Below are 27,014 nucleotides of genomic sequence, written 5' to 3'. Positions count from 1 at the left end.
CAAAGTTCACCAAATGGTGTTAGACGACTGCCGAATTAATGTACGAGAGATAGCATAGGCTGTAAACATGTTAAAAGAACATGTTTGCAACATATTAAATTAATATTTATTTAGGCATGAGAAAGCATTAAGTGCCGCTTTGCTCATGTTAGACCAAAAACGTGTTCAAATGAATATTTCCAAAGCTTTTTTGGGGCAGTTTAGGCGAAATAAATTCAACGCTGATTAATTATTGTAGATGAAACCTGGATACACCATTATACCGAAACCAAAATAAAGTCCAAACAGTGATCTGCAAAGGGAGAACCAGCCTCAAACAAAGCAAAAACTGTTTTTTCGGCTGGGAAAGTGATGACGACTGTTTTATGGGGTAGTATGGATTATTTTAATTGATTATCTTCAAAAAGGAAAAACCATTACAGGCCATCATTACTTGACAAGCTGAAGGCAGAACTTGCGGAAAAACAGTGACATTTGCAAAAAAAGAAAATCCTGTTTCACCAAGACAACCTGTCTCACACCTCAACGATTGCCATGGCAAAAATTCATGAATTACGGTTTGAACTTCTTGACCAACCACCTTACTCACCAGATCAAGCCCCAAGCAATTTCTTTTTGTTCCCTCATCTATAAAACTGCGCTCAGAGGACAAAGATTTTTATCAAATGAAGAGGCAATCACCTTTGTGTACAATTATGTTGCAGAGAAAAATGCTGACTACTATTTGGATGGATTACAGAGATGGGAGCATCACTGGGAGAAGTATGTAGATTATACGGAGACTAAGTTGAAATTTTGTTTTTATTTCAGAAAAAATATCTTGTATCTTTGTTAGGTCGGAAACTTGTCAGACCATCCTTGTACATAAACAGAGAACCATACTGTGCAACATCTTCTGGTGACACCAACGCAATAGTCACAATTACTCACTATATGATTAATAAGTTAAGTTTACTACCCTCAGAATATTTAAAAAAAACAGCTACTGCTCCTTATAGCAATAGCATAGTAATTTAAACAAGTTAAAAGTAGACGATTTATTCAAATCATTCCTAAACATTAGCTTATGTAGAAGAATGAGTTAAAGATTTAAAATTAAGTTTTGTAGACCGCTATTAAGAAGGATGATTTAAATACAAATCTATGATTTTTTTATGCAGATGACTGTTTAGCGTATCAGGTGGTCTGAGCTCTGGAGTACGTTACCTTGAGCCTCGAGGGAGTGTTCTGCGATGCGGTTGACGAGAGAGAACTGGTTGTGTTTATTGAGATGGGGCTCCAGATATGCGACAGGGAATGTTGAGGAGAATGCTCCAAGGCAGGTGCCCAGCTGAGGTCGATGTCGCTCTATTTCAGTCTTCAAGTATTTTCTGTTGAACAAGTTTATCAAATAGAGGTAGGTAATTACAAATAGAACTACGAGGCATGATTTTAAGTACTATCTTTTTTAAATCATAGAAGTCTACCGCCCTGATTTGACAACCACCATGACACGGATATTTGAACATCATCATTGTTGTGTGATGACCCACACACGTTCCAATTCAGAAACAAATTGCTCCCAGCTAAATGATCTGATGAGATTTTGAGTTTGATTAGCTGTATAAAATTGGTCATTGTTGTAGAACACACAGTTCATTTTGTCAGCATGTCACACCATTTTCAGAATTTTTGATGTCTCATAACACTGTATTCCCACAAGGAAAAATATTCACAAGCAATACATCCTTGTAGTTCCAAAACAAAGTAAAAACTACTTTCCGAACCAATACATTTTTATGTTGAACATTGCCATTCGACACTGTAACATGTCAATCACTCATATTTTGCGCCTGTTATGATTTGGTTTAAAAATCATCATTTTTCCTACTGTACAACTCTAGAAAACTCAACAAACTGGCTAAAAGTTTGCTTCTGTGCATCATTACCAGTATTTTTATGAACACAGTTACCCAGTGGAAACACTATTTTTGATCATTTCTAGATTAGATAACATTGTGAATCTCATCAGATAAATATGAAATAGTGCAGAATCTGTTCATTTTTACTTTCCTTGCTAATTTTTGAACAAAATCTTCATAATGACTGAAGATAACTTAGTTTCTCATCCGATCATAATTAATTAATAAGTTCTAACTCATTTTCATACTATTTCATCGCTCATAATCTTTCCTCATAAACTTTAATGATAAATTTCTACCGCCTTTACACCTTTAATAATAGAAAACAAGCCACAGCATACATTTAAAAAAGCATGCAATAATTATAAACAAATGTAAACATGGTACAATTTTTCTGTAATGTTTGAGGTTTCTGAACAGATGCAGGTGTACAGCACACAAATGCCAAATGCAGCGCTGCAGTACAAATTTTAAACCAGTACAGTAATACCTGTCATATCTGGCACCTCAGATATCTGACCAGGTGATAAAGGATAAAACGTTTTGTAACAGTATGTTGTGAGAGTAAGGAATGCCACAAGGGCAAGCTCAATCTCGTTCTCATACACTTCGCACAGTGGGGCAAAGACAGGTGAGGGCGAGAATTCCCCTTACGACAAAACCTGATCTCGCCCATATTATAGAAACAATTAATTTGATGAAACTGTGATATCAGCATTGTGGAGTCAGCTTTAAAATATGCATTGGGACAAGTTTTAGTTACTTTTTAATTATTCATTAAGTTAAGATCTGAATTTTAATAATTGTACATTATTGAATGTTTCATTTTTAAAGATTATTTATTATTTTTACCCATTTAAATTATATTTTATTGCACTTGTGTTTACAAAAATAAAAAAATACACCCTGCATTAGTTGTTTTAAAGAGCAATCAAAAAGGAAAGTGTAACATTGATTGGATTTGCTATAAATAAACTTACGATCTTCATATCCAGCTTTAATGATATTCTACCTATCCTGTCGCCTCACACCAGGGTTTACTATACATACATAAAAACATACCTCAAATTTCATTTTAAATTAAAAGGAAGAACCCTAATATTGTCTGTGTTGCTTAAAAAAGACTAAATCAAATTTAAATGCACTCTGATGTTTGTTATCTAGTTGTTTCGAAAAGCTCACCTATCATGAGTCAAAGTAGCGTCAATTCCAAGAGTATACAAACTGCCCAACATCTTGTACGAGGCAACTTGAATTTCATCCACTGAAATACAAAACAAAATAGTGTAAGTAAGGAAACTGTACAAATTTTGACCATCTCACAATTCATGATTACGGTTCTGAAGTAGTATATCTTTTCATATATTTAAGACACTAGTGGAATATGTTATAATATTATGTGTGAAAATAAACAGACTGGTATGTCACATTGCAATAATGATTCAGGACTTGAGGAACTCTGAAATTAAAACTTTTCAGGAGAGAATCACAAGATTTAGACAATAGTTCAGAATAAAAAAAACACAAATGATGGACCTGTACAATACTGTTGATTCTTGACTCATAGCATTAGAAACTGTAAAATATTCTCTTATTTGTTGCATCAGTTTATGTAAATTATGACTATACATTTTTAACTTTTAAGATTAACACAATAATATGATCAAATTTCTCAGCCATTACAAACTTGTGATGTGGTTTACAGATTTAACATGTGACCTGCATCAGTAATAAACACAAATAAATTCAAAGCAATCCTTGGTTTTTATAAAAGACTAATAATAATAATAATAATAATAATACTTTAATCTTCTATCAGTATATTTAAATCACATTCATCAAAGTTTTCAATTAACTTATTTATAAATACTTCCAAAGGTACTGATAGAATACAGAAATACACATATTGCATAAATTAATAAAAGAATAAATATATTGTGACCTGAAAAAGTGCATCTATTAACATTGAAAATTTTAATGTAAGTGCCCCATTAAATGGACATTGTATGTTGAAATTCAGTGTATAATTCTGAAGACCTTGAATTTATAGTCTAACTGCCACATAAATTTGGTTGTCACATACTTAGAAGAACAAATAATGAATAGTAACATATCTTTAAGGTTATATGTTTTTGCTCTATGTTGATGCCACCATTTATGTTCAGTAAATGAAAATAATGTTCAGTGTGGCTAGAAAATAACCGAATTAATATAGGTGGAGCCACAGAATGAACACAACAAGGCTGAATATCATACAGCCTGTTTATCTTTCTATACTTGCGACTCTGTGGTGGTGATGCAGTATTAATATAGGTGGAGCCACAGAATGAACACAACAAGGCTGAATATCATACAGCCTGTTTATCTTTCTATACTTGCGACTCTGTGGTGGTGATGCAGTATTAATATAGGTGGAGCCACAGAATGAACACAACAAGGCTGAATATCATACAGCCTGCTTATCTTTCTATACTTGCGACTCTGTGGTGGTGATGCAGTATTAATATAGGTGGAGCCACAGAATGAACACAACAAGGCTGAATATCTTACGGCCTGTTTATCTTTCTATACTTGCGACTCTGTGGTGGTGATGCAGTATTAATTAGCACAAAATGTGACAGTGACTGATCAAAAAATAGTTGTTCTGTAACATACCTAAAATTATAAAGAATTACTCAGAGTTGAGGGACTGATAATTGGTTGGAGTTGTAGCATGATCAATAATTATTGATGCAACATTTTAAAAACACGTTAGTTTGGTTTTTAGTCACTGCTTTTCTTAGGACACGTTTCATTAATAAGAGCTGTTAGTTCTTACAATAACTACTGAATCAGTATTGGAATCAGAAAGTACGAAAGCAGCATAATCTAAAAGCAGAGCTGGGAATCAAGTGATCATAGAATTAACAGCACATTTGGCCTGCTTTTACGGGAAAGCCTATAAAACTCTTTTCTGCATGAAATGGACTTTTAATAAAAGTGTATAAGATGATTTTTTTCTGTATGTACAAACGCCTATACTTACGAAGAAGATCACTTCCATATTCACAGCCTGCCAGATGGTCGAACATGGCAGTCAGCACAGGCAAGATGACATCATTGATGTAGAACAAGGAAGTGGAAGTTTTCAAGTGAGTACCTCTCAAGTGACTGTAGCGTCCCTACACAATCATTGAGCATTCATGTATTTAGTTCTATCATTACTATTGGTATATTTTAATGACATATCAGTATGGTACAGTACAAAGTATTAAGTATACAATTAGAATACTTACATCTCTAAGGTTCTGAATGGTCTGACCCAAGTCATCAGCTGTGTTGTTGAAGAATGTTAACATCGATGTCCTAATGAACTCTGGGCAGTTCTTCACCAATGATCTATAAAAGTCAGAGAACTCTTATGAAAGAAGAAAGAACTCTTTTATAGGTAATTATTTAAATAATTTATATTTATCTATAAAAATATATTAGTTTACGAAACTGAGTTTTGTGAGCACGTATTTTGCAAGTACCAAAAATGATATACACTGTAAATTAACATTTGAATGTATAAAATCACACTTTTTAATAGTTTCTCTGAAGTGAATTGAGGAGGAGAAAGCTAAAAGCAATTTTAAATACTGATTTAAAACAATAATTTACTCTGTTCCCATAGTTGTAATGTAATCAAGATTCGATTCTATAATAAAACTCACACCAGCACTCATAAGAATTTAGAAATATTATGAACAACAGTCAAACATTTTTACGTTTGAATTAGTTCATCATATTAACATGTTATGTAATGGCATATTTTACATCATTAGAAGTAAATTTATGCAATTGAGCTAATTGCAATAACTATTTGAATGCTGTGTATAAAGATTTTATACAATTTTAATGGTATAATCCTTTTACCTTGCTCTATTTTCAGGCTGCACTGTATTAAAAAATTAGCATATTGTTTTTATTTCATCATTAATCAATGGTTAATGGAATGTTTATAAGATAAGCATGGTGATCATTGCATTGTTCAGTTTTATTATTATTATATAAAATTATAGTTCAAGAGCTAGAACCAATTTGCACTGTACAAGCACATGATTTTTCTTGCAATCGATAGAGAAAAATTGGTTTTCAGCCACGCTAATTTTGGTGGGGGGCAAATAGGGCAGTATGAAAATAGTTACAAATATGAACCAACCATGTTTTATCAGTTAATAAAATTCTTCTTAGCTTGCAAAATAAGCTTGCAAACTTAAAAACCATCCTCTTCATATGTCACATTATAAAGACAATGACCTTTTAGTCCCAAAACTCTTAGGTTTTTGACATTTGTTAGCTGATTGAAGCTTTATGTAATCTTACATATGACTTACCATCATATTATTGTGTTAATGGCCATTATGTGACTGATAGGAAAGTATGATTCAACATATATGTTTTAGCAAAATGACAAAACAACTCAATTACATATGCTCTTCTGAAAGAATTTAAAGAAAAACAACCAAAAGAAATGTAATTGATCTCATAACGTTAGAATTCTCTTTGAACCAAACTTAAGATAAATTACATTATTAGAGGATATAAAATTAGAACCTTTCCAAAGCAATGTTTACTTACTTTCCATCAATGGCTTTGACCAATACTTGAAGGCATCGCACAGTTATGCGAATATCAGCTCCAAAAGCTGCCAGTCGAGAACGCAACAAGCTGGCCAACTTGCAGAACAGACTGAGAAAAAACATTAATTAATAAACGTAGAGTGCATTATAGGGTTTGAATTAATTGTTTAACTATAGCATCAGTGGCTTTCATAAATTTATTTTTATGGACAAAGTTTGGACCACATAGTTCTTGTTTCCACCAAATTGTTGAAAAGAATTTCATAATAATTCCTTAAATATCCTTAAACCAAGATAGTGGTTACATTTAAAAAAAAATCTTTTTGATGCCCAAAAGTCTTTTCATTATTAATGATATTTTCTTACAATATATGTTCAATATGTTGTGTTTTGTATATCAAGTTTAGAGGACCTATTTATAATTTCTAGTAACAAATCTAATTTGTATATATTTTATAAATTATTATTATGTTTATTTACTATACATGGTGCAAAATACTAAAATTAACTCTTTCACTTCTGGCTTAGTGATTTACTCACAAAAAAGTCACAGATAAATTACTGGAGTTTTTTTATTCAATATCTTTTTAAACTTAGTTTTAATGCTAATCTGAGTGGCTTTAAGAATGGGAGGTTAAGATATAATTATTAGTTTATATATGAAGTAAGGACTGATTATTGAAATGGTACTGATAAATCATAAAAAAATTAGTTAAGGAATAGATTTTTTTACTGAACAGTAATTTAACCTGTAATAGCCTTATGTAGTCATATGTACACATTATTATGTTTAGTTCTCACTTTATTATCTGGGCTGATATGGGTTATACTTGGACACCAAACAAAGGTATGTTGGATTTTGGCAGTTAAAGGGTCAATCAAATGTCAAATTCAACACATTTTACAAAAATTTGTATGGTACAATATATCAAATAGGGCTGTCATACTTTAACATTCCAAAAAATATTTTCTCAACAATTTTCAATAAATTCAATCCAAAATTACCATTTTCTGGTTTTTAATTAGTTACTATTTGCTAATTATGTTGGTAAAAATAATTCAGGTTAACACTCTTACCAAGGATGTACCCAGCGAAGGGGTCCAACAGGTTCAGACCGTCCCAAAATTTCAATTACTTGTACTTATTTAGCAAACGATTAATGTTATTTAAATAATTCAGTATTACTGAAATGTACAGCTGAAAGATCCTTCTCAAAATTTAAACGGGTCAGGAACTTTTTAAGGAACAAAATGGGGAATGAGCAGCTAACTGCACTTGCCTTACTTATTGTTCAGTATGGAAAAAGTCTTCTTTAGTCTCCCAAATCTTTTCCTGGCTACGTTCTTGACTTTTACATTACAGCTTTAAAAATGACCTTTTAAACCTTTAAAGTTCAACTGACCTTGCAACCATTTCCTTTTCCTTCAGAGACGCAGCCCCCACATTGTTTGATGCCGTGGCTACAGCAATGAAATAGTTCCTGTGTGTGCTGAAGTACTTCTCAACCAGAGGAAGAACCACCTGAACAGTTATCAGTATTGATTATAGAAAGATGTTTACTTTGTATTGAATACTATTTTCTTAATTCTGAGAATTATCTCTCATTTAGGAGACTGAATTTGATTCCAATAGCCAACACAATCTACTGTTTTGTATGTCTTAATATTCATAGATAACAGGATTTCACAAATTTACCAGTGTTACAAAAAGTATAACATTATGCTTTGAGATCTGCAATATGATCTCTTCCTTGGATACAATTTGGTTTATCACCTATTGAAGAGGATAGCTTTTAACAGTGAGACTGAAATATGACACGAATTTATCTGTGTTGACAATGTTTTGACACAGTATGAAATGGATATTTTAGATAATAGTCATAACTTGTATACATGATCTGATCAAGTTAATTTAGTATCGATCCAGATCCCCAACAACTTTACTGACTGTGTCTGGTCTGTTGACAAACCAGACACAGTCAGTAAAGTTGTTGGGGATCTGGATCGATACTAAATAAACTTGGTCAGATCATGTAGACGAGTTATGTATAAGAATCTCCAGAGTTAGCTTCTTGTTATGGAAGCTGAGGGACTTAATATCCATAAAATATTTGAAATCTTGCTACTTTGGTTTGTTCCAATCACACTTATTCTCTCGGGTCATTTAACTGCAACCCATAGGATCTTGCTTCTTCAAAAGAAGGTGGTGAGGACTATTTGTAGCGTGGTACCACAAAATCATTGTAGGCCTTTATTTGTTCAAAGACAAATATTAACAATCATTAACCTTTACGTATACAAAATTTTAATATTCGCTAAACCGGAATAGATACAAATTAGATATACCCCAACATAGATTGGCTAGAATTGAATCATCTCACCAGTTAAATGCAATTCGATTTTTTAACAAATTACACAGTTCAGCCAGGAACACTTCTTTATCAAAGTTTAAAAACAAGATCCTTGATTGGGCGCAAAGAAATGCTTTTTTACACAATTCAGGAATTTTTAAACTGTGATGTACATTTGATATTTTAATATTGTAACTCATGAGATTTAATCTATATCTCTTTTATAAATAATTTATTTTACATTTAATTAAAAATACTTTTCACTGTTTTAGTCTTAACATTCAAATCTATTGCAGTGTTAAAATAAATATATTTACTGACAATTCTAATTTGAATTATGTATTGATCAATGGAATAAATAATGTTGACTTTGACTTTGAACATCAGCCATGTGGTCATGAGGGGATTCCTGGGAACGAAAGAGCTGATGCCCTGGCCAACCAGGGCTCAGCAACAATTATGACGGGCCCTCAACCATTCTGTGGTGTTCCAAGGTGTGAATCCTCTAGGGTTGTCTCGAAATGGATTCGCGCGGAGCATGGGAGAAGGTGGAGGTTGCATCCGGGTTTGAGAGTGAGTAGAATGGTATTACAGTCACCTTCCTCCAAGGTGGCCTCAGACCTTCTCTCATTAAACAGATCAATGTCTTCTAAGGTCATTGGTCTCATTACGGGGCATGGTCACCTGAAGAAGCATCTATACAGAGTTGGCATCCTTCAGGAGGATCCGCTCTGTCGAAGGTGTAATGAGTAGGAGGAGATTGCTGAGCACCTGCTCTTTGATTGCCCTGCAATAGCAAGAGAGCGGTATGCCATCTTTGGTAGCTTGAACAGGGGTGGCGAGTTTTCCCAGGAGGACTTGATAGGTTGTTTTCGGCGGTTTGCTGAACTGCTGAAGTTGTAGACTGGTAGGCCTCATGGTGTTTCCGGGGTGCGCAAAAGACCCTTGAGGCTTAAGTGCATGGCAGTAGGCCGCCCCAAGGAAAAAAAAAAAAAAAAGTGTCAAAAAAAGATTTACTTTAAATCTCTGATTTTAAAGTATTGTTCCTACCTTGGAGAAGAATTTGATGTCTCTAGTACAGGTTTTGAAGCTGGACCGCCGGCTGAAGGTGGTGGATGGCTTAAGCAGTTTCATGTTGATGGAGGCTCGATCCATGTACTGGATTAGTTTCTCCAGCAGACTGTAGGCGAACCTGAGTTCTCCCGTGGACTGCTGGGCCATCTGCTCGCTCTCCGTTGGTCCTCCGCGGCTAGGTCTGAGACACAACATTACTTACAAACATGATTAGGCTATATTTACTAACCATTGACCTGCATTTGTATATAATATGTTATACATAATATACCCATTAACCACTACATATGTGTATTATAAGTGGTTTTTAATATTTATATGATGCTTGTTATTTAACTATTAAACCCCAGCATCACTTACTTAAGAAAACAAAACGTATTCACTCTACACCTAGTGCTGGACATGGGAGTGAAGAGATTATAGAGTGAGGTAGATCACATATGCGGTATTTATACCTGTAAACACTAACGTTAGCTGTCATTTCTAACAGTAGTAATAGATAGATAAAAAGTTACATAAAAAATGTTTTTTAAAGCACCTTTTGTTTTATAAACAATTTATTGTACATTGCAATTTAAGAATTTTTAGTTTTAGACTTTTTTGTAGCCTTCAAATGCAAGTAAAAATACCCCTACCAGACTTTCACATAAACCTCAATAATAAACTTGGAAAACAAATTAGGCATATTTAGTTAGACTGACACAGTAAGAAATTTTAAAGGCCAACCTCTTGCAAAACATTTTGGTACACCCTGTAAATACGATTAAAGATAACTATTGTTTGTGCCAGAATGTACTGTGTAAACAGACCTTTAAATCGATGTATCACACAACCCATGTTTGCATATGAAAAAGCACCTCTAACCTACAAAGTGGACCCTTTCCGGGTATTTTACAAGTTTAAAATAATTTCAATAGATTCTGTGAAGTCGAATTACGAGAGAATGAAAATTAAAAAGTGTCAAAGTTATTTTGTGTGACAGCTACAAACCACACAGGTGGTCTGCCTTATCTATATATATATATATATATATATAAAAAATGAAACTGTTCGTGTGTAACAGCATCACTCACAAACGGCTGGACGGATTCGCCTAATTTTTTTTAAAATTTGTTCGTCTTGATCTGTAGAAGGTTATAGGATACTTTTTATCCCTTTCCCGATTCAGGATTCCGCCCCCACTGGTTACAGAAATACCCGTAAGAAATGCATTGCAGCAAACATATGTTATTAAGTGAAAGAGTCTTTTCAAATTTTTAATCAGCTGTTCTTTGTAAACATATATAATGCGACAAAAAATTGTTGTGATGTATAATTGTCTAAACTAAATTTTTGGTTGAACTTAAAGGTTGAGTGGTAGACCACTTTGTAATAAAATACATTATGCATGTACAATACATTTTTGACATATTTTCTTGATCGTGACATCAAGGTAAAATCTACATCGGGGTTGGAAATATAATTTACTTCAACCAGAAATGCTCATACGCGGGTAAAACTTACGAAAAGCGTGCGAAGCCGCGGGAAACAGCTAGTATATATATATATAAATCTTCAATAAGAATTCTTCAATTGAATTAAACAGATTCTATATTTCGGCTTAAGCCGTCTTCAGGAAATTACAAAAAATATATAAATAGGGCTATAAGAACATATATATATATATATAAATGAATGTTTGTGTGTTTGTCCTTTATAGACTCAGAAAGTATTTGACCGATCATTATGAAAATTTGTATGTATATGTATTTTTCCACGTAGAAGGTTTATATGCTATGCCCATTGATGTAACTCACCACCAGGAGGCGCTGCAAAATATATAAGTTATCAAAGCGCCTGCACATTGTAAACTACAATTACGAGATAGTTGTGTATAATAACCACACACTATGTGAAGGCGCTAAGTTTTTATGGATATTTGTCTTTCAAATGAATTTCTGTTTGGTCCTATTGCTTGAATGTTAGACCACTTTATTATTAAGTACATGTACGTGTACAATGGCTATAAACATACACTTTTGGCAGATTTTCTTGATAGTGTCAACAAGGTAAACTGTACATCGGCGTTGACAATATAATTCACTTGAACCAGCAGAAGTGCTCATACACGAGCAAAGCTTACAAGAAGCGTGCAAAGCCGCAGGGAACAGCTAGTCCTGTATATAACATCAAATAAAGTATATAACCTTCATACATTGTATTAACTTCCCAGTCTAGTTAGTGGAAACAGTAAGATACATTGTATACTAATCTCAAACCATACTTGGAGTGAAAGAGTATGACTTGTAGTAGAAAATGTTTATAATTATTTAAAATCGTAAAAATGCATGTCTAACAACATGTAGGATTCCTTGAGTGTGCAGGTGCCATTGCCAATATTGAATCTGGTTTGATATATACAACATCAATGAGTTACTTCATGCAGTTGATGACAACAAAATGAAACTCACTTGTGCAGTTTGTATCCTTGGTATTGCAGATATTTAAGGAACTCCTGAGAGCGCTCTCTGTCCTTCCTCTTCTCCTTGTCAGTCAACAGGTCATATGGCACCAGCTGTGGGTGGATTCCACCTCCTGAACAGCATGGCACAAGTTCAAAATATTATTCGTATTACGGAATTACAATCATAGACATATGTAAGGGGAAGAGCTCAGAGAGATCCAGCACCCCTGAGATATTTCGAAAGACAAACATTAAATTGTGTCCAGTAGTTTAATTTAGGCTAGAACACATTTTTGAGGTCTTACGCTCATCAATTCCTGGGGGAAGATTCCCGAGCCCCTATTTTAGGAGGGCATTTTGTACCCCCTAAACAAACCAGTGTGTCAGACCCACAGAAATAATTTTCTATATACATCACTCGTTACAATTATAATAATTACACAAAACAAATTTAAAATAATTTATTTCGATAAATTCTATACCAGTTTTGGATAGAACAAATATAATCCAAAACTGCAGCTCCTCGCACACCGATTACGGTGACATATGTTGCAGCAGGGAAATGCGCGATCAAGTACTGTACAAACCGTTCACCTGCCACTTGTCAGGCCGTCATGGCTTGAGATCGAAAGTTGTAAAAAAGGTCCTCGTACTTCTGCAGATTAATTACTTACAATTTTGATTTTACACTACAAAGTTTAATAAAACTCCATTTTAGAAGCGGTTTTTTTGTATATAGTTCATAAGCACGTTCCATATGATGTTGCATTTTCTATATGTAAATTGTCTGACACAAAGATACTGACCACAAGTGATGAGCTCTTCCTTCTTCTTCTTGGCCCAGATGTCGTGAGAGTTCTCGGCCAGACGCTCGGCCATGTTCTGCATCTCTCTGCTGAGTGTCAGGTTGGCCATGTCGATGGGGTTCGGGTGGTAGTTGAAGGGAGAGGCGTCCGAACCCTGTTAATCATCGTTCTTCAAGCGAACAGAATTCGAGTACAAACAATCTTGTAATCTAAATACTTTTTAATCTCAGACAATCTGTTTTTATTAGCTACATTACTGGCATTACTTTACTGCAGAATTAATCTCTTTACCTCTTTAAAATTAGACAGGGACAAGAAGACAATTAATGTTAAACATAAGGGACTGATGAAAACCTATAAGCGTGTTAATTACGATACACTGTCAGTTTAGTGTTATTTTACAAAGTGTTACTGAACTGTTTTATTAGTTGCCAACATGTGTAAATACAAATCTAATGCTAAAATCTACTTCTCTTTTACTTCAAAATCAGCTGAGTTACATTCCTAAAAACTTTGTTGTTAAACTTAGTTCTGTGATGTTTTACAGACTGTTACATACTTGAGTGGCAGTTTCCAGATGTAACTTATGAATGGTGCATGTTACTCAATTATTTCCCTACAGCAAATCATTCTTCTGGGAACACTTCAACAAATACCTCATTATATGATATGATTGCACAGTTTATTGATGGTATTCGGTTAGTCATAATTTTAATTTAACAAAAATTAACACCTTTTTTCAAGCATAATATACACAATAGCTTCACATCAAAAATTTAGGAAAATCCTAAAAAATTTTAATTTTTTTCTAAAGAGAAAATTGCTATGATGTTTTTTTTTAAATATTAATATGCTTTTAATAAGTATTGAGTAATGAATTTAAATTTGAAACTACACCTTTTATTGACAATTCTAATATTATCTGATTGTCTATTGTCTCCATTACCTTGGACCCTGTTACAAATAACATGTGTACTGATCTCTCTAAGAGAACAGGTGAGCAGTGAGTTTACTAGTGGATTGGTATAGATTACAAAAAACCGTTTATTCTAAACTTTAATTTCACATTTATTTCCATCACTTTTAAAAGAAACAATACTTTAAACATGATTTTAGACTAACTGTTAATATGAGTTTTACACTCATAGGCAGAGTGACAGTATCCAGATCACACATTATATAGCTGCAGAAAAGGTTCTAAGAACTACATTACCATTTAAAAATTACATTTGAATTACAGTAAAAGTTCATGTTTTAATAAAGTTTCAGTTGACACATAAGCAGCAATTCAATGTTACTGTTCCTATTTGAGTTTATTTTCACTCATCAGACTTCCCATTGTAATAAAGAATATATACCATTTACACATTCAAAGGTTGTATAGTTAATTGCATTGAAAAAACCTACTAACAGACAGTTCACAACTGGTAGTGAACAGTGGAAGAGGTCATCTCTCATCTGGACAATCGTTAGACACGCTACTGCAAGGCATGAGGGGTGACCGGAGTGAGGTCTTTGGATGCAAAATTCACGCACCACAGGTAGTGATGATGAGTTGTCACTTGACGCGGGCTTTGGCTTTGAGTCGGAGACAAGTTTAACTTATGAGCTACCTCCTTACAAATGATAACTTGCAGAGTTAGCTGAACGACTGACCCTTGTGCATACCAGTGCACCACACTTCGAATTTCGCTGAAACAAATCAGCCGACCCCGGAACTGATTCTAGCTGATTATAGCTGCCTGAGGGATTAGAGACAAGATCAAATCAAACAAGATTGACCCAAATATATCTTCACAACTTTAATGTATCATTGGGGTCAGTGAGAAACTATTGGGCTCAATATAACACCTTCACCTTAAACACTAGGCAACTGGCAACAAATTTCAATTGTATTTTTATTTTTTACTATCAATGTACAAATAACACCATGAACCTCACAATCGGCAGCAGGGACTATGGGGGGTTCTCCATAGTGGCTGAAGCCAGACTACCTGATCCATTGACTTATGGACGTAGAACTTAGTTAGTTAGACAATAGAACTATAGTGCTGCCACTACACCCAGATGTAAATTCTCCGCAGCTCCTACTTTCTCCATAAAATATCAAAGTTTTAAACTTACTTTTAATAACACCCTAATACATGTATTTTAACTTTCAAAAGGTAATATAGAACAGAATATTTTGTAAACTGTTCTTATAGTAAAACATGTCTTTGATCCTAAAATAAAATAATAATTCCTCTAATAATTAGGATTTTAAACAAACTATTAATATCTACTATTATTATCTATCAATAAATATTTTTGAATCTCCAAACTCAATGACTCTATAGTGAATACCTTCAATCATTATAGTAAAGATCATTATTATTGAGACTTTCATATCGTGATAAATTCTTTTGATCTTTTTCGATTAGTAGTGATTGCAAATAAATTATGAATATTGTTTTAGGAATAAAATATAATTTTTACTGAAAGTAATTTTTTCTGCTTCAAATATGCTATCTACAGAAGTTTCAGAAATTAATTTTATAGATATTTGTCATGTACACAAAACTGATGTTACATACACCTATATCGGGAGCACCCATAAAATCTTGAGCTGTAAACTAACTAAATAAAAGCCAGAACTTACAATTGTGTATAACAATAAACTGTTACCATTCTGTATACATATCTAAAATAACTAATAGAATGGAAGGAAATAAAAAATTGGTGAATTATTTTATATTACATTCTGATATTCTTCCCTGTGTTTTCTACAATAGTACTGATTCCTGTTGATTTTTTAAACTTATGATATGTTTGTTTCTAATTATTTGGTGATGATCAGATCTACAACAAATTTAGTTCAAATTCTGAATCTTATTTCAACATTTTCTTTTGATTCTCGACTCTGAGTTTGATTCCAATTCTCCATTTAATATACAACATTGCACACTTATTACACCATACTATTGGCTACGCTTTGATGAATATTATTAAATTTTAATTGATTTCTGATGAAAACATATACTTAAAATAAACTAATGTATGAGGGTAGAGTAAAAACTGTTGGTAATAACGAGAGCCAAGTTTGCAGTATTTGTCCTCCCACTGAAACCTGCTGGTTGTTTCTATTGAGGTTTTAGAAAAGATGGGTAAAAATGTAATGTCATAATAAAGATTTGAAAATAAAGGTACGAGTTTGTCCAATTTTGAATTATCATCTATAGAGCAATATGCAAATAAAACATTTTTTTGATTAGGTTGAAAAATTTTTATCTGAGACCCTTGAGTGACTAAAGAAAGGATGTAGAGAAAAAGAAAAAAAAACAGCTATGTTTGAATGGAATATGGTATGTGTTTTTGTCAACACTGAAGCCAAGAAAAACTCGAGTTATCAAATAAATAACATAAACTAGGAACAACTTTAATATGTAGTTAAAGATTTATGACTATGACTCTTTTAATCATACCAAGATTAGAGCACTCAACTGCATACATAGTTTGTCAATGTGAGGTGTCCATTTCAGATCTTCATCAATTTTTATCCCCAAGTAATTGCCTCTGTTGCAGCACATCATTTGGTAGGTGAATCACGTGATCTTTTTTGTTACCTATTACGATCTGTTGGGTTTTAGCTTAATTTACTACAAGGCTATTTATTATTGTTGCAGTATTGCACAGCCAAGTTTATTGCAGTATAAGATGTGATTTGTAGATTCACAGGATATTTTTCAGCTATTAGCACAACAGTATCATCCACATACATCAGTGGTGTGGCACATTCCTGGTACTTAGGTAAATTATTAGTGAAGAACGTAAAAAATACAGGACCTAAAATAGATCCTTGTGGAACACCTCTTAAAACACACAGATGAATTATATATGAAGTTTTATTGTTTTGGATGCTTTTATTTTCTACAACTTTTGCCTGTTGGTTAAGTAGCTCCTAAACTAATCAGATGCTGTATCACATATACCGAAATTGATTAGTTTTTAAGTAGTTCATATTTGTTACATGAATGAGCTGTTTGATCTGTTGTATCTTGTCATGTTAGTTTTTTTATTTTCAGATCATAATCCTTTATCTTTGGAGTGGATAATTCCCTGTCTTTCACAGCGCCTATTAGAAGATAACATTCCTTTTCCCTTAGAACTCAATTCTCAGATTGAACTGATTTTATGACATTTATGTGTGATGAACTGTACATTGTTCCATGTCTCACTGGCTAATATACATTTAAACTTGTATATATCACCTTTTCAAAAGATTAATGTTCCTATTTTCACACTTATTGTTTCTCTTGTTAAAAAGTTAACTTTGCAGAACTGCACAGGTGTGATAAAAAATGTCTTCATTAAATACATTTACTGTTACTCCACCTAGCTAAATATGTACAAAAGAAATCCACTGAGGTTTTTGTATAAGGAGTTGATCTGGTATGAGTGAGAGGCATTCTTGTTATCTTGTTATATTATAACCAAGTAGGGTTTCACAGAACAAAACATGGCCTCCTTCCATTTATAGACAATCAACGATAATTTCTCCTATTAGTATGATAGGGACACTCCAAGTTGGCACAGTTTCTAAAACAGCTGAGATGACAAGCATGGAGTCTGGTAATGAACCATTAGTATGTTAAATGCCAATTATGTATACAATTGAGAATTCATATGTATTGGCAGTGAATTATCGTTTACATTATAGCTATTTCACAGATTAATTCTACACTAAGGTTTTGCACTACTACTGAACAGCCTGACTTATAATTGTCTCTTTGCAAAATATTGTAACTCCACTTTTCTTTTAGTTTTTCCTATTATATTTAGAAACCACCCACACGTATGTTAACATAAGTGATAGTGCACGGCTGGAGCGATAAGTGATTGAGTGCTGCTGGAATGAAATCATGTGCTATGTGCACAGCCGTTATCAAGGCAGGGTGGCATTGTGGTCTAAGGCGCTACTCTCAGATGTGGAAGATGGCATTGGAGTCTCCGGTTCTATTCCTGTGCTTGACGTTAGGGATTTTCGTGACCTAGTTTACACTTACTTGAGTCATTGGTCTGACTGTGAGGGAGAGTCCACCAGGGTGGTTGATATGGGTGAAAGTTGATAAAATCAGTGTATTCTTGTATAAATGTACCTGACCCATAACACAATTTTCGCATTTTTTTTGTCCTCACTATTAAAATATAACCACTTGGTTTGAGTTATTTTATATTTGGGAAGGCATTTATTATTATATTGTGACGAAAATAATCACTTAAAAATTAAAAGACCATTTAAACTATAATAACACTGAAACATGAAAAACCTACGCTAAATCTGGTAGGTTAAAGGGTTTAATATTGTTAAAATAATTGCACACTAGTTGTAATTCCAAAATGTTATAAATTATACTGTATTTACTTAAACAGAAAAAAATTGGTATATGAGGTCTGTTAAAAAAAATATTGCAACTTTTGTTTTTTTTTTCCCCAAAATTATTAATTTATCCATCTAAATAAAGTTTTGTCCTCTCCAAAGTAATCCCCATTAGATATTATACACTTGTGCCAAAATGTTTTCCAATTCTCAACAAAGCACTTCAAAAAGTAATTTTATGTAGTCTTGTTTAGCTCCTTCTTCCATGCCGTCTTTATCTCGTCAATCGTAGCATAGGGTTGCTCTTTCATGGGCCTCTTCAGTTTCGGGAACAACAAAAAATCATAGGGGGCCAGATATGGGGAATACGGTGGCTTTGGCATCATTAGTGTGTTTGTTTTGGGCAAAACATCGTGCACAAGTAACAATGTGTGAGTAGGGGCGTGATTTTGGTGCTAAAGCCAATTTTTGTTCTTCCAAAAATCTAGGCGTTTCAGGCAAATTGCTTTGTGTAAATTGCGCATAACTTGCAGACAATATTTCTTCTTGACAGTTCTACCCTGTGGCAAGAACTCGTAATGCACCACACACATGCAATCGAAGAAAATTTATTTTTTCGGTCTTGGCTTGTGCTGCAGCTTCCATTCAGATGATGGAGCTTTGGTTTCTATATCATAACCATTAACCCATGATTCGTCAGCGGTTATGACCCTTGGAAGCAAATTTGGGTCATCGTGGACAGAGTCCAACAGCTCATTAGAAATGGTAATGCGTTGCTAAATTTTGGTTGAAATTGAGCAATTTTGGTACGAATTTTGTGGTGACCTGTCTCATGCCCAAAACATCGATAAAAATTGAATGGCACAAGCCAATCGATATGTTTAGGTCCTCTGCAAATTCTCTAACGGTGATTCAACGATTGGCCAAAACTATTTTCTTCACTTCATCAATATTTTCGTCTGTTCTTGACGTGCTTGGTCGTCCGGCACGCTGTTCATCGTTCACATCTTCTCAGCCCTCTAAGAACGTTTTGTACCACCGATAAACATCGCTTCGGTCCAAGGTAGCTTCTCCATAAGCTACAATCAATATTCAGAATGCACTCAATTTCATACAAAATTTTATAAAGATTCTTTGATCCATTTTTTTGAAAAGGCATAAATCGAAGACGAGCCATGGCAAGTGCAAGCAAATTAGCTGTCAACAATTAACTGAACATTCAAAATGGCCGAATTTGTTGGAATACTTTGAAATATATGTACAAACATAACGCTACAGCGAAATAAAAAATGAATATACCTAACCCGTGGAAATTAAAAAGGCACGTTTTTTTAAAACAGACCTCGTAGATACAGCATTTTTATTATGAGCTGTATACCTCGTCACACGGTGTAACCTCAACTCAGTATGTCAACTGCTAAATAAACAAATTTTTAGCAGAGTGGCTGTATCATCAATAATATTGTCCCTCAACAAAAAATGAGGCCTTTTGCTTACCAAATATACTTGAATTTAAAATTTCAATCCCATTGGGAACTGGGATAAAGAATCTTTGAATCATACTCTCGAGAATCAATAAATTCCATAACTGAGTCAGAATTGGTTCATTTCTACTTATAATGCTATGTACTACTGAATAAAAATATTTAAAAAACTATCTGTAAGGAAGAGAATATTTACAAAAGTGTCGTAACAGAATAAAAAAATTCAAAACTGTTATTTGCTACTGTGTGGCTGAAAGAAGAAGAGAATAGGCATATGTGGGAATAACTTTGTGGGAATACAAAAATAACTATGCACACAAAAAATGTCAAAGCTACCAAAAACTCCTTTACTATTAAAAATAATTATTCTACTACAAATCTGTATTTTCTATCTTTTGTTCTACATTGCAGTTTCTTAGAGCCCTCATCATAAACAATCTGGTTTTAATGTTTTTTACAAATAAGAACTTTTAAAGTTATCATTCAACACTTTTACTTTTACGTAACAAAAAATAAACAGTTTTACATAGTAAAAACTCAATGAAAAAAATGTTACAATGAAAATTGTAAATAGTACTCAATTTAGGATGTACACAAAGTTATAGTTACTATAGTGGACGTAGTGTTTGAAATTTACAATTACTCATAAAGAACTTTGTAATTATTTAATCAAGTTCTTCAAAAACTATTACCAAGATTTTACAAGATATCTAACTAAAAGTAAAATAAAAATCTGAGTTTCTGGTAGCAATGATATACATACAAATGGTCAGAAGAACAAGTAGTGACAAACTAAATTCTATTCTAATCTTTTAAAACACCAAAAAGGCACTGAAGGAAAGATATCTACAAAAGAATTAATAAATCAAGAGGTAGAATAGATTGGGTCTTCATGAATTTGAAGACATACAGGTAAGTTTTACAATAGCATTTCTTTAGTATTTTAAATATTAATAATTTTAATATTTTCAATATACACTTCTTCTACTTCTTTCATTTCCAATGATTGATGTATGAAAACTTTTGGTTTATTTTCTTAACTGTAGTTTAAATCTGTTTTAAGACCAACATTCATGCAATGACATACCAATACTTTCATTTATTGTTCATTTTTATTAACATTTGATAATATTAAAACACCTTTCAAGTTACAAGAAATTTATTTTGTCGGAATCGTTTACATTAGGAAATACGTGTTTAATGAATAAGTTGCGTATTAAGAAGTTTTGTCAGTTTGTAGTGACTATTACTCTCTGTGTACAACTGGCTGTTATGACGATAGAAATTATTGATTTTAGTTTACATTTTACACAATGAAATAGTAGTTAAGATTCGATTCTGCTTCTTAAATGATCTATTACTATTTAAATTTATGACAATACTTGTGAATCTTTATGTTTCATGAATTATTAACTCCTAATCTAGAATATGTTTTGAGTAAAGAAACAATTTTCAATAAACTACTTGAATTAATTGATATTATGTTAAATCGTGAAATATTAAAATAAACTTGAATTACAGTCATAAACTCAATGAATATAAGATTTATAATTTAAAGTTTCCTACAATTACTGGAAAGGATAAACCATCTAAATGTGATGTCACAGATGAACAGAAAATTAATTTTAATATAATTATGGATACAAAGTTTTTATTGGTTTATCATATAGCTGATTATATACCAGACTGCTTGGTATGTACACACAAATGAATTACTTATCAATTGAAAAACTCAATTTTTTAAGAATGTATTTCCCATATTATGGAACTACTTATAATTTTTACTGTAAGGAAATACTCCTTTGTGTTAATATTTGCGGATTACAATATTTGTAAAAAATATCTTCGATGTTTTGAAGTGAACACATTCACAGATTAAAAAATGGGATATATAAACAAAATTATATGGATAATTCATAATCCAAATATTATTTCAAAAATAGTGCAAATCATAAATCTAAATGACAGATTACTAATCAAAAATCAAATTTCAGCCAGATACCTAGAAAGTTACAAATGTGACACATATTGTATAACTTTTTAGCAGTAAAATCAATTTTTTTGTCTATTACATTCGTCATTTATTAATGCCACATAAATAAAACATTTAACAATAAATTAAGGCTTAAATTTTAAAATTTGGATTGCCTTTAATATAATAGAAATATATTTTATCACACCATAGATAAAAAATAAACTTTGAAATATTAATATTTTATAGAATAAAAAGTTTAAACTTTGTATATTTTAATAAAAAATATTTCTTTAGTAATTGATTCGGTATGGCCTGACAAAAGGTTAATTATTTATATGATTGGTTATTTAAAAAAATTTTATATATAAAAAAGAAAAAATTTCCCTTAAAAATAAAAAAAATATTAAATTTGTAAATAGCGCAGGGCCGAGAGTAGCAGAGTGACAAACATTTATTGCTTTTACGTACCTTGTCCAATCTGGTACTAGCAGCATGGATAGTTTTGGAACACATATCAATATGAAGTTATATATTTATCATGCTGCATTCCGGAGAGATAACTGTTGCCCTATTTGTATTACTTACTAGCATAGCCAGGGAAGTAAAACCCGCTGCTAAACTTACAACGTTAGGCTTGGATGGCCTTCGAACAGATCCTCTATTATTGGATGGAATATCAATTTCTGTGTGCTCTACTGTCCAGCCGATAGCGAGCAGTGCCTTCAGCGACTCTCTCACTGGCTCTTTGTATCTCTCTCTCTCCTGAAACATTAAGTTTATTTTGTTATTTTATATAAGCGCAAGATTTCCAAAAAATTGGGCTAGGCAATTTTGCAAAATAAATATTTTAAATCTAATTAATCTATAAGGCCTCTATCGAAGCGTATTTTTTATACTCTACAAAGTCAGTACAAGGTTTTAGTAACACAAGTCAATACTAAAATGTCCATGCTGTATAATATGTTAGGTTTTGTGACAAAAAGGTGATTAACTTGCATTATTATTTGTTTTTGTCAGCCATGTGCCTGCTTCATATGATGGTGAAACAAATATAAATCTCATTCAATGTATATATAGAAAAATGAATGTTTGTGTTTGTCCTTTATAGACTCAGAAACTATTTGACCGATCATTATGAAAATTTGTATGTACGAGGTCCAATCAAAAAGTATCCAACCTCGTTGTGTATCGCGGCTTCTGCTGCCAATAATGAGATAAGATTTGTTGCGACAATAGTTCCTACTATGATAAGGAAAGGTACAAAGTCTTATCTTGATCCCCCGACTGGTTCGCCGGAGACGGGTCAGTATGTACTGATAAGTCAAGTGCGCGTATCGATTTCTCTAACTGTGAAGATGACGGAAAAAGTGGAACAATGTTATTGCATTAAATTTTGCGTGAAACTCGGAGAAAAACAAAGTGAGACCATTCGGAAAATTCAGCTAGCATTCGAAAATGAGGCAATGAGTGTTACGCAGATTAAAGAGTGGTATAACCGTTTCAAAAGTGGTCGAACCTCGGCAGAAAGTGATGCGCGTTCAGGCCGACCAAAAACAAGTCGAACTCCGGAAATCATCGAGAAAGCAAAAGTTTTGATCTATGAAAATTGTCGAATGACTGTGGAGGAAGTAAGTACTGAGTTAGATGTCAGTTTCGGATCAGCTGAAGCAATTTTAACGGATGACTTGGGATTGCGCCGGGTAGCCGCAAAATTTGTGCCAAAATTGCTGACAGACGAGCAGAAGCAACGGCGATTGGATGTTGCCGAGGACATGCTGCAATGTTGTGAGGATGATGCGGACTTTTTGACATCGATAATAACTGGAGACGAAAGTTGGGTCTATGGATATGACCCTGAGACCAAATTTCAGTCATCACAATGGCAGTCTCCCCAGGATCCTCGGCCAAAAAAAGCAAGGCAAGTTCGAAGCAATGTCAAAGTGATGCTTACTGTTTTTTTCGACCACCGTGGAGTTGTGCACCATGAATATGCCCCTGAGGGTCAAACTGTGAATGCACAGTACTATTTAAGTGTCCAACGTCGTCTCCGAGATGCGATTCGCCGCAAAAGACCTGACTTGTGGGCGTCTCAAAATTGGCGGCTACACCACGACAATGCGCCAGCTCATTCTTCCCAGCTCATTCAAACTTTTTTGGCGAAACACGGCACTCCGCAAGTTCCTCAGCCTCCGTACTCTCCAGATATGGCTCCATGCGATTTTTGGCTCTTCCCCCACCTCAAAAAACCATTGAAAGGCACCAGATTTGAAAGTCGAGAAGCAATTATGAAAAAAACGACGGCTGATCTCATGGCGATGCCGAAAAGTGATTTTCAAGACTGCTTCCAGAAGTGGAAACGTCGCTGGAATCGTTGTGTTGCTTCTCAGGGTGCTTATTTTGAAGAAAATTAACGCCAGCTTTTTTCAGGTAACTTCAGTTTTACGTTGCACCAAAAGGTAGGATACTTTTTGATTGGACCTCGTATATGTATTTTTCCACGTAGAAGGTTTATATGCTATGCCCATTGATGTAACTCACCACCAGGAGGCGCTGTAAAATATACAAGTTATCAAAGCGCCTGCACATTGTAAACTACAATTACGAGATAGTTGTGTATAATAACCACACACTATATGAAGGCGCTAAGTTTTTATGGATATTTGTCTTTCAAATGAATTTCTGTTTGGCCTTATAGCTTGAATGTTAGACCACTTTATTATTAAGTACATGTACGTGTACAATGGCTATAAACATACACTTTTCACACAGGCATACACTTAGGCAGATTTTCTTGATAGTGTCAAAAAGGTAAACTCTACATCGGCGTTGATAATATAATTCACTTGAACCAGAAGTGCTCATACACGAGCAAAGCTTACAAAAAGCGTGTGAAACCGCGGGGAACATCTAGTATTAACAGTAGTTCTAAGAAAATCAAACATATTTTAAATGGTTGTAAACATATTTAGAATTTTTTAAATATAACCTGTTAAATGTATTTCCAAAAACATGTGACCTAATTATTACATTTAAATTTCAAAAAAGTAATTGTTGAGCAAATAAAAAGATGATGGACATTCAACCATGCATGCAAGTGTTTTAAATTGTACAGAATATACTTTGTAAGCAATTATACTTTTAAAATCCCTACTAAAACATTTAGTATTCTTTACAAAACCATGTATTTTGAGTCATTCAAAAAATTAACTTAAGACCAAGTACTTGTTTTTGGACTACACTACACATTCCTTCAGTTTTGTAGTTCATCATAATTTTACATTGGATGCATATTAGACTTTTCAGGGTAATTCTTCTACTGTTTTAACCATCATTTAAACATTTTATTTTATTTCATATATATATATATATATATATATATATATATATATATATAATAATTATAATAAATATGTAAGCAAAGTCTGCAAGAAAATTATAATTATTAAACATCTAAAACCGTTATTAATTACCATATTACATTGATGCAGTGTAGATAATATAGAACATTATAAATAAAAATAATAAATAAATAAAACAGAATACATAACAACACATGATGAAAAATGTGAAATTTATAAATATAAAAATGAAGTAGCTAAATCTGTTTTAAGATGAACAACGGCATACTACTCTACTTACATAGTCATTGAGCATATTATACGGTTTGAGCCGAGGATGAGTTCTCTGGGAATCAGACCACTGGTCTCCAAAGACCCAACCGTTCTCTAACTTCTTGCTGGCCCAAGCGTCGTGGTAGTGCTCTGAGAACTTCTGGACAATTGAGTTGAGATCGTTGTTTAACACCACACTAAAATGGAAACAAATATAGTTTTTTTACATTCTCTCCAACGTTGAAATCAGGTCTAAAAATACTTGAACCAGTGTGATATCATAAACTTATATTGGAGACAAAATACTTGGCAGGTTTCATATACTTAGTTTTTAATGAATTATTTAAGTATTTTTTATTATGCTATTATGATAATGTACACAAAATTTATCTTCAATGAATAATGAGATTTTCAAAACAAAGTATTGAGCACTTTGGCTAGATTCCAACATGCTAGAATGTCGACAAATTGTTTTTTAAAAATTTTGATTTAATTTAAACTAGGAGCTATCACAGTGAAATAATAAGAAATACATTTAGCCAAATTATAATATGAAAGCAATTTGAAAATACTAAAATATTAGTATGAAATTTTTTTATAAAACATGGTTTGGAAACAAAATATAAAGAGAAAGATAAAAAAGACAGTTATTCACAAAGTAAGGAATGTAAATTCCAACTGCTTGAGAACTGAAAATAACAGGATGTTGTGGTCGCTGCCATCCCAAAATCCCAAAGTTGTATTAGGACCTTATCTGTCAGTTCACTGTATTACACAAGATATGTGATCGGGAAAGTGCGACTCTTGCAAATATAACTATTTTGGAGACAACACAAATTGAATTACTGCTGTGCTTTTTTTATAATGAACTCAGTTTTAACTGAAATTAATTATAAAATGATAGCTTAACACCAGCTTTTGGAATGGGTGATGTAAATGCTCACCAACCTGATTGTTGGTCATCATTTGAGATTTCTTGGTGCATATTGTGTTGCTAACTGATTTTGTAAATTAAAAATGTAAACAGTATTTATATATAAAATGTAACTGGATTGTGTTTTAATTAAAAAAAGAGATTTTATCATGGTTACAACCACTTTCAATGAATTTAACCATGTGCTCATTATAAATGATTTCACTGGTTTATTAATAAATATAAAATTAAAATTTGTTTTCATAAAGACAAAAAATATGTTCTTGCATGATTTTAGATGAAATTATAAAACATTTGTTTATTAACCCTTTTCCGTACAAGAGGCCCAAATCGACTTGCTGCTAAATGCCACCAGCGCAAAAACAAAAAGTACTTTATTTATCACCTTAATAAATACCTTTGAAATTCATTGTGGTACTTTAGTGAGCATTAGTTTTAAAGGCACGTTTTTAAAGCTTTAAAACAGCATTAAACA

At 33.0% G+C, this 27,014-nt stretch overlaps 1 protein-coding gene across 1 annotated transcript in view; it reads right to left on the bottom strand.

Annotated features, from left to right (window-relative positions):
- LOC124365519 (ryanodine receptor-like) overlaps positions 1-27,014 on the bottom strand; it is a 310,046-nt gene that overhangs the window by 33,733 nt on the left and 249,299 nt on the right. Inside the window, 11 exon segments of the mRNA XM_046821504.1 lie at positions 1,207-1,370; positions 3,084-3,165; positions 4,927-5,062; positions 5,177-5,279; positions 6,504-6,614; positions 7,909-8,027; positions 9,907-10,111; positions 12,381-12,504; positions 13,180-13,333; positions 22,580-22,756; positions 25,634-25,802. Coding sequence (XP_046677460.1) covers positions 1,207-1,370; positions 3,084-3,165; positions 4,927-5,062; positions 5,177-5,279; positions 6,504-6,614; positions 7,909-8,027; positions 9,907-10,111; positions 12,381-12,504; positions 13,180-13,333; positions 22,580-22,756; positions 25,634-25,802 — 1,544 coding nt within the window.

Source organism: Homalodisca vitripennis, chromosome 6 (genome assembly GCF_021130785.1).
Source record: "Homalodisca vitripennis isolate AUS2020 chromosome 6, UT_GWSS_2.1, whole genome shotgun sequence".
Taxonomy (NCBI): Eukaryota; Metazoa; Arthropoda; class Insecta; order Hemiptera; family Cicadellidae; genus Homalodisca; species Homalodisca vitripennis.
Note: the sequence above shows the minus strand (reverse complement) of the source record. Positions and strands in the feature narration are given on the sequence as shown.